Below are 14,966 nucleotides of genomic sequence, written 5' to 3'. Positions count from 1 at the left end.
AATTAATCGTCAAATGTGATCTTTGTTGCTGTTTTGTCCATATCAACGTCCTTGTAAAAGGCACCGTAAACGTCGTGCTGCTTCTTCTTGACTGTTGTGCCAAACTTCAACAGCGCCTCTGGCACATCTTGCTTAGCTGCCTTGAGAACATTGATCAATCTATTTCACCATTAGCATTGCCCTGATAATTCTTCTGTTCAAGGATAGGAGAAATATGAGTAACATACCCGCCAGACAGTCCCTTGTCAGCTTCAGTAAACATAGTGATGGCAAGGCCCTCAGCCCCAGCACGTCCAGTTCTTCCAATTCGGTGCACGTAGTCCTCAACGGTAAGAGGGAAGGTCACATTAATCACCAATTTCACGTTTGGGATATCGAGACCACGCGCCGCCACATCGGTTGCAACAAGAACGGTAGCATTGCCTTTCTTGAAAGCATCAAGATTTCGGAATCTATCGGATTGGTTCAAATCACCATGAATACCGGCGACTGCAAATCCCTTGTTTCTGATAAGATTTTCAATGCGCATAGCCTCCTTCTTGTAGAGGCAGAAAACCAGGACTTTCTCGGGCGATGAATGGCCACGCTGGGATTTAGTGAGCAGTTGCACAAGTCGGCCCTCCTTGTCTCGGCCATCAACAACCTCGACGACCTGCTTGATCCTTGTGTTGGCTCGGGGATCCGCAGATGGGTCTCCGCCAATGGTAACAGTCACCGGGGTCTTCATAAAGGTTGCTGCAAGATCCCGAACTGACCGGGGCCATGTTGCCGTAAACATGACAGTCTGTCTCCTGGAGACGGGCATTGGCTTGACGATGTCCTTGATATCCTGCTCAAATCCTTTGTCAAGCATACGATCTGCCTCATCCAAGACGAGGTAGTTGACCTTTCCAAGATCAATCGAACCATCATTCTGGAGATCCTTGAGACGGCCAGGGGTGGCAACCACAATGGCGGCCTTTTGAAGAGCCCGACGCTGTTCATCTTTACCCACACCACCATAAATGCACGTCACCTGAGTCTTCTCAGTGCCGCCAAATTTAACAAGCTGGTCATAAATCTGCATTGCAAGCTCTCTCGTTGGTGAAATAATCACTGCCTTGGGTTGACAAGGCTTGCTTGGCTTGGAGTCGATCAATTTCTTCAGACACGGCAAGCCAAAACCCAGGGTCTTGCCACTTCCAGTCTCTGCGATACCAATCACATCACGGCCAGCAAAAAGAAGAGGCCAGGTAGTGGACTGAATCGGCGTTGGCGCAGGGAAAGACTTCAACTGAGTGTACAGACCAGCATCACATTCGGGTAGGTGATCAAACGAAAGGATTGGGCGGAATTGGGAGGCGTCGGGTGAGGAAGGATCAGAGATTTTGATCACGTTCTTGGTCAAGAAACTGTCAATTTCTGACTGAGGGATCTCAGATAGAGCAGACGCATCAGAATAAGACGCAGTCTTCTCATCTCCATTTTCCTGCTTATCTTTAGAAGCTTTTGCGGGCTTCTCGGACTTTTCGGACTTGGACTTTTTTTTCGGTCGCTGCTCAGTTGCCTCGAGATGGCTTCGCTTACCCATGATGAGGATTGTAGAAAGAGTATATAACAAAATATTAAAATATTATTGGAATAAAAGATAAAGAGCAGACTGAATTCTCAGCCTGGATTATTCCAGCAGAAAAACAGGAAGAAGAAAAAAAAAAAAAAAAAAGGCAATGGTGTATTGCCATTGGTTTCCGTCTTTGTTGGCTTACCGCCTTACACCTTACACCCGTGGATAGTTCACGGATATACCCCTAGGCCATCCATGGATGTGTATGTATGTTTCTCATCCTGAAACTCCTGTGGTAATGCTCTGCCTAGGTGTGGGGTGATAGCCCAGATTGATTGCTAACACTAAAAGTAACAGTATGATAATGTGTGATAATGAAAATTACTAGTTGAGGCTTTTTTTTAAAATTTCTTGGACATACTAAATAGGCGAGAAAGAACAAATGTAAAGTAAGAAGCCATAAATAGAATGATCATGGCGCAGCTCGAGCAGTATAAAAGTACAGATGAACATTGATGGAAAAGCTCTGAGCGGATGTAGAAATAGTAAAACTAGTACAAGGCTGGACAAAGCTGGACAAAGATATTTCCTTACTTCCCATGTACTCACTCAATGCTGTAGGAGTCAATGATGTTGGCAAGGCGAGTGGCTTCATCCGAGTAATTGATTGCTTGGGAGGATGAGACCTGATATCGCACACTGGATGGCATAATTAGTATGAAGTTCACATGATTGGAATTATTGTCATTTCATCATTCTTACCGCTGCTGGTCGCCGAAATTGTCCATCTGAGCTCGGCATCTGAAGCTCCAGGTCTGGCAATTGGCAGCCTGGAAGACTTCACCAAAAGCAGTTGGATCGTCTTCGCGAAGTTGCATTAACTCGTCGGCCGTTGTGCCCATGATGTTTCTTCCAGTGTCATCAAAACAGCTAAGCCAAAGCTGGCCAGTATGGTCACTGACACTAATAGGCATGATGAAGCGATACTCAGGCTTCGGGTGGGTCTTGTCACACTTTTCGCACCGCCACTGTCCTGGATCAAGTTCCGTTACCTTCTTGTTGCAGTTTTCAGAAAGGCAGGCAGGGTAGCACCAGGTGGAATCCTGCTTGATGTAGATCACAGTTGCTTTCAGGGAGAAGTAATCAGGAGTTTCAGACATGCCAAGCTGCTCTTCACGAATTTGTGCAATGGTTTTGAGCCGATCTGTTTTGCCCGTGGAGTTGGTCGCATTTGACAAGGAAGCATGGGATGCAAAGTTTTCCGACCTGCCTTGAGCGTCATACCAACCTCTGAGTCGGTGAGCCTCCCCAATGTCAGGGTCAACAGTCATTGAGCCCGAACTTAGAAGACTTAAACTCCTTCCGCCAAAGTCAGAAACCTTGACCCCCTTGAAGGCAACAACAGACTCAGGCGCCACACTAAAATTGGTTGCAGTTGCACCCCAGATTGTCAAGCGGACAGAAAATCCTGTGTTATCGACCAGCGTAAGCTCACGTTTATCATATGGTTTGCCGGTGCTTTTTGATGTAATCTGGGAGGTCTCCCCAACATCCTTCAGCACGCCAATGACATCGGTGGTCGTGTCTTTTTCAACAGTCTGCAAATCAGCAACGGTGGTGAAGTTGAATCGAATCTGAGGGACATCATTTTGCTCCTCGGCCTATCACAAAATGTGAGCGACGCATTTGGTTTGTAAAGAGATAGATGTTACCTTCTCAACGATGGTATCTCTCTCAAATGTGAGTTCATAATCGTTGTTGAGATTTGTGAATTGTTTCTTGGCAATTTGGACCCGGCAGGGACTCGAAATGTAATAAACACTGCCCTCCTGGAAGAGTTCATAGAGCATGTCACACTGTTCATTGAAACCGGTTGCTCGAATTTCACCACTGTCGTCCAGCAAATTCACACTGAACAGTTTACCCTCACCATTCTTGTTATGCCATGTTTTGATGCTGGACTTGCTCGTGCATCGCGCTTTCATCGTCCATTTGTTGGAATAAGGGGAGATGGCTTCAATCGGGAAGATTGTGGCATGGGCGGAGGAAGTAGACATAGGGGCGGACATTGGCTGGGCTCGCCTGTTTGGCTGAGCCTGTGCACCCTCCATCTTGGAGCCGTAAAACCCGTTGCTGGATATTGTTGTCGGTTGGCCCACTTCCTCTTCCTCGGCTTTGACTTCAAGTGGTTTAGGTTCACCGATTTTTTCGGCCTCGCCCAGTTCCTTTAGAACCTCAAGGTCCAAGATGATGAGGATTCTATAATAGTCAGCACAATCAAAATTGATAGAGTTCCCTCACATACTTCTTTCCCTTGACAGAGTTTGATTGAAATGACTTGAGTCGTACGAAAGATCCCTTTCGGAGAGACCCATCCGTCACCACCGAGTTGGCTTCTTGAAACAGTCAGTAACCCCGTTACAAAGAGTACCGAAAGGACAGCACATACGAGTAGCAAGCATGGTTTGAACATAGTTTGCAATATCACTGAAAACAGCCCGGTAACGTTCTGGTTGGTTGGGTTGAGCTGGTAATGCCTTGATCTGAACGCATTGAACAATAGGCTCTCGTACTTGGGGTTTGGTTTCATCAAAGATGGCACTGTTAATCAAACACATGATTAACAAATATAGAGATGTTTGTATCAAATGGATACAAACCTTAGAGCCCCAATAGTGACTTGGGATGCTGCCTCGGAAGCCATGATGTGATGAATTCAATTTTCAATAATTGACACAGTCGAGAAAGAAGTATTGGGAAGAAACTGAAAATGATAGAATGAAGGGATAGATCGGGGAAATAAAAAGAGGAAGAAGAAGTAGAGGTAGAGGTAGAAAGCAAAGAAGACCAAACTTGACAGAGCAAGTCCAGATCAAGTTGCAAAGTAGTTGTAGGACAAGGTTGGAAACGCGTGTTGAGAAAAATAACGCGTTAAGTGGCACAACGCCCCCACCACATGACTTGGTGCCTCAGGATAAAATTGATAACAGCACGTGCAGGCGGTGAGGAGCAACCCCACGCATCGTAGCTTTGGCTTGATCTGCGGTATCTGATGTTCTCTCTTTTGTCATCTTTGCTTTCAATGGGATACTGTCACGTCTTCTGAAGTCTCTGTCAAAAAGCCAAGAATTATTATTGGCACTTCGTTCTGAATTCCCGAGATACCCTCTCTGGATATGGCCTCTTGTGTCCATACCGGTGCTGCGGGTTTGTGACATCACCTTGATAATCGCAAATCGAGCTAATGGAGAACACTCCTTTATAGATCTAAATCCACCAGGATCCTCCCAGGCGGTTTATCGAGAAGACTGCACTCAGTGCTTTGATTCTATTGTATGCCAGCCACCTTAGTCCCTATACTACTCTACTGACTCTGACCTTGAAAGGACGATGATGCTGGTCTGAATGTTTGTCTCCATTGCTTCAATGGTGGATGTGCTGGAAACAGAGACCATGCCCTGCTTCATTACAAGAGATTTGGTCATTCACTGGCCTTGAACATTCGAAGGACCCTCAAAAAAGTGCAGGTATAGCCTCCAAACACTTCCTGAGCTTGTGACCAATGATTCTCACACCTCTGATTTATAGCGCGACGAGCCTCCACCGAAAATTTCAAAACTTTCCATCGCAGCCGAAACAGAAGAGGATAGATATGACATTGCTACGTCAGTGGTGTGCTATTCGTGCTCTCAGGACAATGTGGACAAAGCCAGTGGCAAGCTTCCTGCTGTCATTGAAGGTGTTATGACCGCAATGACTTTCTCAAAAAAGGAAGAAGTCAAAGCTTGGGAGCAAGAGTTTGTTCCCTGCGAGCATACACTCTGTCTAGTTCAACAAGACAACACGCAAGCCGTGTCGACGGGTATTGATCCCCTGCAATACTCGACTGGGGCCGGTGCTAACGAAATTGCAGATTCAAACCATTGCTCAGAGTGTGACTTGGGCGAGAACCTATGGCTGTGTCTGGAGTGTGGGAACAAGGGTTGTGGGCGAAGTCAATTCGGTGGGAGCAAGGGAAACTCACATGGGCTTACTCACGCAACTTCAACATCCCATGCTGTGGCTGTCAAGCTCGGCTCTATCACGGCAGAAGGCTCCGCTGATATCTACTGCTATAAGTGCAACGAAGAAAGAGTAGACCCCGAACTGGCGACCCACCTTGCGCACTGGGGAATCTACTTGGCTGGACGTGAGAAGACAGAGAAGAGTCTGATGGAGATGCAGGTCGAGCACAATCTAAAATGGGAATTTTCAATGACGACCGAGGATGGACGGGAGCTGACACCGGTCTTTGGGCCTGCATTTACAGGCCTAGCGAATCTTGGAAACAGCTGCTATCTCTCCAGTATCATGCAGTGCATTTTTTCTGTGGCTGGATTTCGTGAGCGATACTATCAGCTGTCGGAAGAGCCACCACTCTGCCAAGCACCAGCACAGGACCTTGAGACACAATTGAGAAAGCTTGCCGATGGTTTACTCTCAGGCCGGTATTCTCAACCTGATTCTCGCGTTATGTTGTCCGCGAACATCCCAGAAGTCGCTCACCAGAAAGGTCTAGCACCCGCAATGTTCAAGTATCTTATTGGGCAAGGTCATGAGGAGTTTGCGACCATGAGACAGCAGGATGCATTTGAATTTCTTCTTCACCTATTCAAGTCGGTCAGCCTATCGAAACACACCAGCCCGCAGATTAACCCGGTACAGGACTTTCGCTTCCAAGTTGAGCAGCGTCTTCAATGTTTGCATTGCAAGAAAGTCCGCTACAAAGTGGACGAGCAAGATAACATTTCGGTTGCTGTTCCCGCACGTCCTGCTGCCACTTCTGATGCAACAGGAAAGCAATATGAATCTGTGGATTTGTCAGAGTGTCTAGACATCTTTACTTCGACAGAGGTCGTCGAGCTTACATGTCCCTCTTGTGGCAGCCAAGGTGGCTTTTCGAAGCAGTCATCCTTCAAGACATTGCCTCGGGAATTGGTGGTCAATGCTCGTCGGTTTGAGCTCGTCAACTGGGTTCCTACAAAGTTGGATATCCCTGTGCTGGTCGACGATAAGCCACTTGATTTCAGCTCTTACCTTGCTGGTGAGCATGATGCGAGTGAGGAGCAACTCCCGGACATTGAAGAATCCAACATATTTGTCCCGAATCCGGAAGCGCTTGACCAACTAATGGGCATGGGGTTCCCTGCTGTGAGGTGTGGGAAAGCTCTGCATGCCACTGGTAACCTGGATCCGGAAGCTGCCATGAATTGGCTGTTTGCCCACATGGAAGATCCAGACATTGATGAACCGCTGGTGCTCGATCGAGTCGGAACCTCTAGTTCTACTGCGCAAGATGCGACAAAAATTGCCCAGCTAGGAGATATGGGAATTGAAGCGTCTCGTGCCCAGAGAGCATTGGCTGCGACCGACGGCGATGTTAACAGGGCACTTGATTGGGTTTTCACTCACCCAGATGATGTGGTGGAAAAGGAAGAGCCGGGTGTCGGCGATCACGACGCACCGTCTCATGGTGGCTCGGTTGGTATCACCAGCTTACCCGCTCGCTATGAATTAAGGTCGATTGTATGCCACAAAGGCACATCTGTTCATGCAGGGTGAGTTGTTTGATATATTTCTATTCTCATTTCCTTGGGTTAAACTAACACATGCTAAGGCATTATGTTGCTGTGATTCGCAAAACATTTCCAGGTCAAAATGGCCTGTCTTGGGTGATGTTCAATGATGAAAAGGTTGTCAAGTTCGAAGATATCGAGGCGATGAAGAAAACCGCATATCTTTACTTCTTCACACGGGTCTAGTGGTGTTTTAGGGTCCCTAGGTCAACCCTGGTGCACCTATGTTGTTCTCTTGTGATATTAGCACGTAAGTAGACGGATTAAATATCTATGCTTTGTTTTATCTCTACCCTATATGGATATCCCTGGGTACTTTTAAAATAGTCCTATCCGATTCTCAATGACAGAAATTGCCGTGTACAACAAAGATAGGTATAATAGAGACGTTTGGCAAGCCACTCTATTTACTAATGCATTTAGGTAGGCAGGGCTTGGGGTTTAAATTATTTCCAAGATTTATTTTAATCTGTGATTACTAACCTGTAGATGGATTACGATATCACCCATGGACGGGCGGGTGGGCATTGCCCACGGGCCTCATGTGAGCGGGAAATAGGCCCTATCGAGAGGCTTATGGACGGGCCGTGGGCGTCGTAGGCGCCCGTGGGCCTTTTTGTTGGGTAAAATTCCTTTAACCTCGTAAGTCATAATGTTTATGTTTTTTTTCTGTATATATTTAAATAATTTGATATTATATATATAGTAGTAGTAGTAGTAGAATGTAGTAGGTTTAGAGGCCTTTATATAATAACTTAATATACAATTACTTTTTTAACCAGGGTTAGAAATAAGCTTTGACAGCGTTTATATAATAACTTAAGTATTTATTATAGTTATATATTTATACTAATATAAAAATTAATTATTACTAGATTTATTACGCTATGGTGGATAAAGATCCTTACGGCTTGGAATAGACCCCAGCAGAGCCTATTTTAGGTCAGAGCCTCCGACCAAAACCCAACCTATTAGGTTTGGGGTTTCACCCTCTGTAACCTAACCTAGCCCAAACCCAATTAGTTGAACCTAATAGCCTAATAATAACCTATTTAAACCCATTTTTATATAAAATATAGGTCTTAGCGTTTATAACGATACTAAGTTATTTAAATAACTATTTTTTATAAGTATTCTAGTTTATTTATCGAATATTACTATATTATCACTAGACCTGGCAGTGACCCGCGGGTGACCCTCACGACTCTCGAACCGCCCCGCCACTGGGGCGGTTCGAGGGTCCAACCTTCCGACCCTGAGGGTAGTCTACCTAGAGGTTGGACCCTCGGAGGGTCGTTAAACAAGATAAACAGGAAAATCTCGTGATATATATAATTTATATAGATTTGCCCTATATTTTTGAGTATCCTGATTACACGTCCGAAGTTCTTTAATATTAATTTTTGGTAGTATATTATTATAAAAACTTACATTATATTCTTAGACCTGGTTCCTATCTACTAGACTACTATATATCTATTAAGCCTTTTTGAAACCTTCCGAACTCTTCTAGACGATCGAGGGAGAGGAATTTCGCCCTCTTTATCTATAATATCCTTAGCACTAGATTATATCTTATCGCCTTTGCTTAGTAAGCTACTTCTTTATCTCCTCCTAAGTATAATATTAGATAATAGTTATAAAGTAGGTAGTAACTATACTACTTACTTCTATTAAAGCTATAATCTCCTAGGAAGATAGGTACTCTTAGAGAATTAGCCGCTAATTCTCCTATAGATTAAATCTTATTATATGTATAAATATTATAATAATATAGATTATCTTTAGCTTTAGTAAACCTCGCCGGTAATAATAAATATTACGTATAAAGTTAAATAGTCGCTCTATATCTATACTAGTAGCTAGGATAGATATAATATTATAGGTAGTATTTATAAGAATCGGCTATTTATATTAGTTTTCTTTCTAGAATATACGAGGTAATAAACGCTATAGGGCTAGATATTTATTAATATTAGTTAGATATAAAGAATAAGGATAGACCGTTAGACTTACCGGAATTAAAATATTAAGTTAGCTTATCCTCCTATAGAGCGATAGACTACTAGGAGTTATTTAACTCTAATATAGATTTAAGCTCGGATATTCTAACCCTAAATAATAGACTACTTAGTAATAACTAACTATCCCTGCTATTAATCCGCTCCTTATAGCGCTTAACCTAAATCTTAAGACTATCTCGGTAAATAGCCTTCTAGCTAGCTTCGCTAAGATTATCTAATTCATATTCTTTTACCAAAAAGTATTAAAGCTTTTAAGATAGAGATAAAATTATACTAATAATATAAAGATACCTATCGATACTATCTATATCTTTATAGTATTTTAAAAGCTTTTCTAATATAGCTTTAAGAGTAAATTATATAAGCTATTTCTATAGAACCTTCTTCTAAGTATAACGATCGCTTTCTTAAGATAGTTAAAAAGGCTGTTATATATACTAAAGATAAGATAGATACTCGAGTCTTTAGTCTTATAAATTAGACTTATAAACTTATAGAATAGTTTAAGAGTAAAGAGTAAATATTTAATCTACCTCTATTCTTCTAGACTTAGTATAAAGTAAGGCTGCTTATACTACGAGTAGAGGGTATCGAATATTAGCTATAGTCTCTTTACTTACTAGAGTATTAGGAAAGTTAAATTCTACCGTATCCTAATATCTTAGATTGGAATAAGCTTAGGCTCTTTATCCTAGAGAGTATAAAATATATCTCGCCGCTATAGGCTTATATTAATATAAATAGTAAGGTTGCGAATAGACTGCGGCATATCCGCCCCAATAGATATCAGATCGATCCTTATATCCGCAATTTGCGGATATTGGATATAAGTTGATATCCACATCCGCACTGCGGATATAAGTTCATATCTATATCCGCACTAGCATAACTCTCGCTTACTTTCCCCCTTATAGCCTATTATATAATCTTAATACAGCTTACTAATATTTCCTTACTACTAAAATAAACGTATATTTAGTCCTAATAGAACCAACCCCTTAAATCGACAGTCAGTACTTTAAAATTTTAGGAAATAGATATATATCGAAGGTCTCCTTATACGGTATTTATAGGTAGTCTTATAGTTTTCTTCGTCCGATATTATATTATAAAGGTCGCTATAGATTAACAATTTTATAGTAAGTTATATATAGAAATATATATTTACCTACTATTAGCTATAATAAACTTTATAGGAAATAGAATATAGAAAATCAAAACTATTATTATTTAATAAAATCTTTCAATTTTAGGCTTAAATAAAAGTTAAAAGTCCCAACTATCTACTAATTATTTTTTTAATTCGTTCCGACTACTAGAACTTAAGAAATCCGAGATAGAAGTTCTCGAAATACAGACTTTATAAGTTTCGAGGTCTTACGGATATCTTATAGATATCTATAAAATATCTATAATATATCTATAATATATCTATAATATATCTATAATATATCTATAATATATCTATAAAATATCTTATAAAATATCTATAAGATATCCGTAATATCCTTAAGATATCCTTAAGATCTATAGGATATCCTCTAATTATCCGTACTAATATATAATATAGCTAATTATCTAGATAAACTATATTAAAAGTAAGTCTAAGTTAGAATATCTTAGTATATTTACTTTACCCCTAAAAACCTCTACTAGTTTAGATATAAGCCTCTCTATTCTTTTAAATACCCTACTATATTATATAATATAATCGTTAACTTCTTAATATCTTAATTATAGTTCTTATTTACTAATTTAGATATAGATTTAGCTTCTAATCGGATTTATCCTAATAACTTCTCTGATTTTTTAGGTATCTAAATACTAGTCCTATCGATATTACCGACTTATTTAACTCGTTTAATCTTTACGCCCTTATCCCTTACTTATATCAGACCTCCCCTTTAAAAATACTAGGTTTTATATCTATCTAATTCTATATATAATAATATAGAGGACTTATAGAATAAATTTATTAGTTATTAGCTTATAACTAAGTATAGATCTTAGTCTAATATAAAGAATACAATTCGATAGGAATTAAAAAGCAAATCGGATATCTAGAATAGCTTCTACTAGGTTACGAATAATAAAAATAAAAAGCCGAAGATTATATATAAGGCATACCTCTATATAATTAGCTATCTAAGATTAGACCTCGTCCTTACCCGTATAGACTCGGAACCGACCCGACCCTCAACCCGTATTTTGCGGGTTTCGAGTCCTTACCTAGGACTCGCGGGTAGAACTCGGAGGGCTAGGGAATTAGTACGGGTCACCCGTAGGCTTATTTCGGGTCTATAAATAGGACAAATACCTAATTCTTAGTAGTTATATTAATAATAAAAACTTAGTTTATATTTTTGATTATTCTTATATTTTTCACTTTCTATCTTATAGCTTCTAATTTCTATTTTCTTTATAGTTGAATTTAGAGAAAATAAGGGCATTCTAATTATAAAATAACTATCTTATCGTTATATTATAACTATTTAGACATACTAAGCGTACTCGCGCCCTTCTAGTTATACGGTTAACTAGAAGATCTATATCGTTCTTAATATTATCTTCTTTAATACCCTTATCCTCGCTATTTCTATCGTCCTCGTTAACAGATACGATACTTCTCCGCCGTTTTCCTAAAATAACTATACTTAGCTATAGTATCTCTACTACTATAATATTATCCTCCTTATTATTACTAATCGGTTTTAGATTATTTATACCGTTTTCGCGTTCTTCGCCTTCCGCTTATATTTCTTAGAATAAGAGATACTTATTTAATAGTAGACGCTCCTTATCCTCTATCTTAAACTTTAATATAAATATATAAATTATAAGCTCTTAAATAGTCGATAGTTTTAGAGAACCCTAATAGTAATAATATATATCGCGTATAGAGTTAAAAAGTCGCTTAACTCTAGCTCTAGTAGTTAGAATAGTAAGTATATCCCGCGCTAAATTAGTAAGCGTAGGGAATATATATTTATTCTCTCTTTAAAAAATATAAGGCGTAGTCGTAATAGTAGCTATATTTAGGGTTAGTTATAATATAATAAGGAGGTCTAAAGTACTTACGACTATTAAGATACTAGCTTAGTTCGTTATTAACTAATAATACCTCTAATAGAGGTAGTACCTACCTATATATCTTCTTAAGTTTAGATAGTCCTAAGTTTAAAGATACCGCTCTAGGCTCCCCTCTATATATAAGACAGTACTTATATAGTTTAAAGCGATCTTTAAGACTCTTCTAATACCGACCTCGCTAATTAACCTCCGGATCCTTCTAATCTTAACTTATAAAGAATTAGAGCTTATTTTATAGGAATATAATAGTACTAATTATATAAAGATTACTATATATATTATTAGTTATACTATAGTACTATAATAGTTTAGTTTTAGTAACCCTAAGGGTATTAAGTATTACCTTTTTCTATAGAACTTTCTTCTATTAAAGCCGTACTTTGGATTACTTAAGATAAGTAAATAGCTTATTATATATACTAAATACTAAGTAGATAGTAGTATCCTTTATCTATAAAAGTATAGTAGTAAATTAGTAGAAGGGATAGGTAATCTAGAGAAGATATTTAACTTAGCGCTATTACTCGCGAGTAATTATAAGCTCGTCTATCTAGTATTACTTATAGAATAGCTTAAGAAATAGTTAAAGCCTTTTTATATATTAGAGTATTAAAAAAATCGAGTTCTAGTAAGTCTTTATATCTTAAATTAGTATAAGCTTTAGTTCTATAGACTAAAGCTTATATAATAAATCCCGCTATTATAGACTTATATTAATAAAAACTACTAGTTACCTAATCTATAATAGTATTAAGATTAGCGTTAAGTATAGATCTAGGGCTAAAGTCTTACCTTATCTAGAGTATAGATAATCTTAAACGTTTTAAATAGTTTTATTAAAGGACTTTTATAAGGGCGTTTACCCCGGCCTTTATACTAATCTAACTTAGCTATCTTATTTATTAGTATTACTTTTATTTTACTAAAAGGATTATTAAGGCTTAGTTAGATTATATATATAATATATAGTATTTAGATAATAGCTAAATTATTATTAATCTTAAGTAAGTTAATTAAGTTTTAGAGACTCGATATTAGCGTATTATTATTTAAAGCGTTATCTATTATAATAGCGAGTATATAGTTTATAATATTATATTATTATAGAAGTAATATCAAAATAGTATTAAGATTAATACTAAAATAAGATCTAGAAAGAGGCTTAAAACTAAGAAGGATCTCTCGATACTCCTAATCTTAGTTAAGAAAATAGCCTATTATAGCTATAAAAGCCTATTAAAATAGTAATATCTAGCAATCTAATATAAGCGATAGCTTAGTATTAGGGGGAAGTTTTCGAAGAATATCTTATTATATCTTAAGAATAAAGTCCTTAAGCTGATATCTTATAACTTTAGAAGATAGTATTTAGAGGGGTATTATAGGAAGTCGAGTATAAGAAATAACCTCTAAAAGACTATATACTTAATAAATTAGAAAGAGAGACGAGATATAGTAATTAACCTAAGAATCGATCGCTCCTATCTATCCTAGGAGAAAGATACTAGCTTAGTAGTAAGGCTACTCGCCTAGTATATAAGTTAGAATATAATAGGCTATATAGATTTAATAGTCTTACTATATATTCTATAGCTTTCTTAATATTTAGCCTTCTAGTAGTATTCCGGTAATTAACCCCTATAATATACTTATTTATTAAAGATATTCTACTACGGCTAGCTCCTAAGTAATTAAGGACTCGGTTATAATTCCTATATATTATATAAGGTTTTTTATTATAAATATCGGCTACCTAGTCGAATTTATCCTATTATTTAGCGGAATATTTCCTATCCTACTTTACCTTCTTCTACTTCCTAAAATATATATAGATCTACTAGGCTATAAAGTCGGTATTATCTTCTATTATCTAAAGAATATATTATTTTATATAATTAGGACTAATCTATTATAGATTATCGGGGACGGAAGGGGGTAACGAAGATCGCGCGAAATCGGAAGGAGGTAAGGAGTTTTAGCTCCCTATAGGTTTAGGTATCTAGAGCTAGAGAACTAATAGATCGTTAGTAAAGTCGAATAAGGTATTATTAAGCTAACTATTATTATTATAGAGAGATAACTATAAATCAGAGAAAAACGAACGCTAAGATATAATAATTATATATCCTTCTAATATAATTAAGTAAAAGATAAAGGAATTAAGGATATACTCTTTTTTACGACTATAGGTCTTAAATAAATATACGATAGGACTTACTATAGATTTTAGTATCCTAGTTACTATAGATAGATATATTATATCTATAGACCTACTTTAGTTCAATTTTATCGTTAATTAGTTATATATTTATAGGTTATAAGGGTAACCCTTATAACCTATAATAAAGTCTTAGTAGTTTTAAACTCTAATTTAAATAGGGTTATAATCTCTAATTACTATTTAGAGTTATATTTTATATAATCTAAGGGTTTCTAATAAACCTAAATAAAAGATCTTATAATTAATATTAGAGTAAGATAAAATCTAGTAGGAGATTTATAGTTAAAAATAGAAAGATAAAATAGTAGAATTTAGCTAAAGTATAGACTCTATACTTATAGGTAAAATATATATTTCTCTTATAATATATAGACTACTAAAATATCCTTCTACTATAATTTAAACCTAGATTCTAGTATTTTTATTGCTTAAAACTAGTATAAGGTATACTATAAATAAGATATATATAATGA

At 37.8% G+C, this 14,966-nt stretch overlaps 4 protein-coding genes across 4 annotated transcripts; 1 reads left to right on the top strand and 3 right to left on the bottom strand.

The window, feature by feature from the left end:
• Window positions 1–2: 2 nt before the first annotated feature.
• Window positions 3–1,570, bottom strand: dbp3 (RNA-dependent ATPase DBP3; the record flags this gene model as incomplete). Its single annotated transcript, XM_056875068.1, has 2 exons — window positions 3–159; window positions 228–1,570. 2 exons carry the CDS (start codon window positions 1,568–1,570, stop codon window positions 3–5), a joined length of 1,500 nt encoding a protein of 499 aa, XP_056727256.1.
• Window positions 1,571–2,148: 578 nt separating this feature from the next.
• On the bottom strand, window positions 2,149–4,247 carry N7487_007337 (replication factor A subunit protein RFA1; the record flags this gene model as incomplete). The annotated part of the gene is made up of 6 exons (XM_056875067.1): window positions 2,149–2,242; window positions 2,306–3,204; window positions 3,256–3,802; window positions 3,849–3,939; window positions 3,993–4,144; window positions 4,204–4,247. 6 exons carry the CDS (start codon window positions 4,245–4,247, stop codon window positions 2,149–2,151), a joined length of 1,827 nt encoding a protein of 608 aa, XP_056727255.1.
• A 19-nt stretch (window positions 4,248–4,266) lies between these two features.
• N7487_007336 (uncharacterized protein) lies at window positions 4,267–4,614 on the bottom strand (the record flags this gene model as incomplete). The annotated part of the gene is made up of 2 exons (XM_056875066.1): window positions 4,267–4,503; window positions 4,537–4,614. The coding sequence occupies 2 exons, from the start codon at window positions 4,612–4,614 to the stop codon at window positions 4,267–4,269; spliced, it is 315 nt and encodes a 104-aa protein (XP_056727254.1).
• A 56-nt stretch (window positions 4,615–4,670) lies between these two features.
• N7487_007335 (ubiquitin-specific protease UBP14) lies at window positions 4,671–7,344 on the top strand (the record flags this gene model as incomplete). The annotated part of the gene is made up of 5 exons (XM_056875065.1): window positions 4,671–4,750; window positions 4,809–4,876; window positions 4,930–5,070; window positions 5,132–7,140; window positions 7,200–7,344. Exons 1-5 carry the CDS (start codon window positions 4,720–4,722, stop codon window positions 7,342–7,344), a joined length of 2,394 nt encoding a protein of 797 aa, XP_056727253.1. The 5' UTR covers window positions 4,671–4,719.
• Window positions 7,345–14,966: the final 7,622 nt, after the last annotated feature.

The sequence above is a fragment of the Penicillium crustosum genome (genome assembly GCF_028827405.1).
Source record: "Penicillium crustosum strain IBT 35664 chromosome Unknown utg000003l_segment0_segment0, whole genome shotgun sequence".
Taxonomy (NCBI): domain Eukaryota; kingdom Fungi; phylum Ascomycota; class Eurotiomycetes; order Eurotiales; family Aspergillaceae; genus Penicillium; species Penicillium crustosum.
The sequence above is the reverse complement of the archived record's forward strand: the minus strand, read 5'-3'. Positions and strand labels throughout refer to the sequence as shown.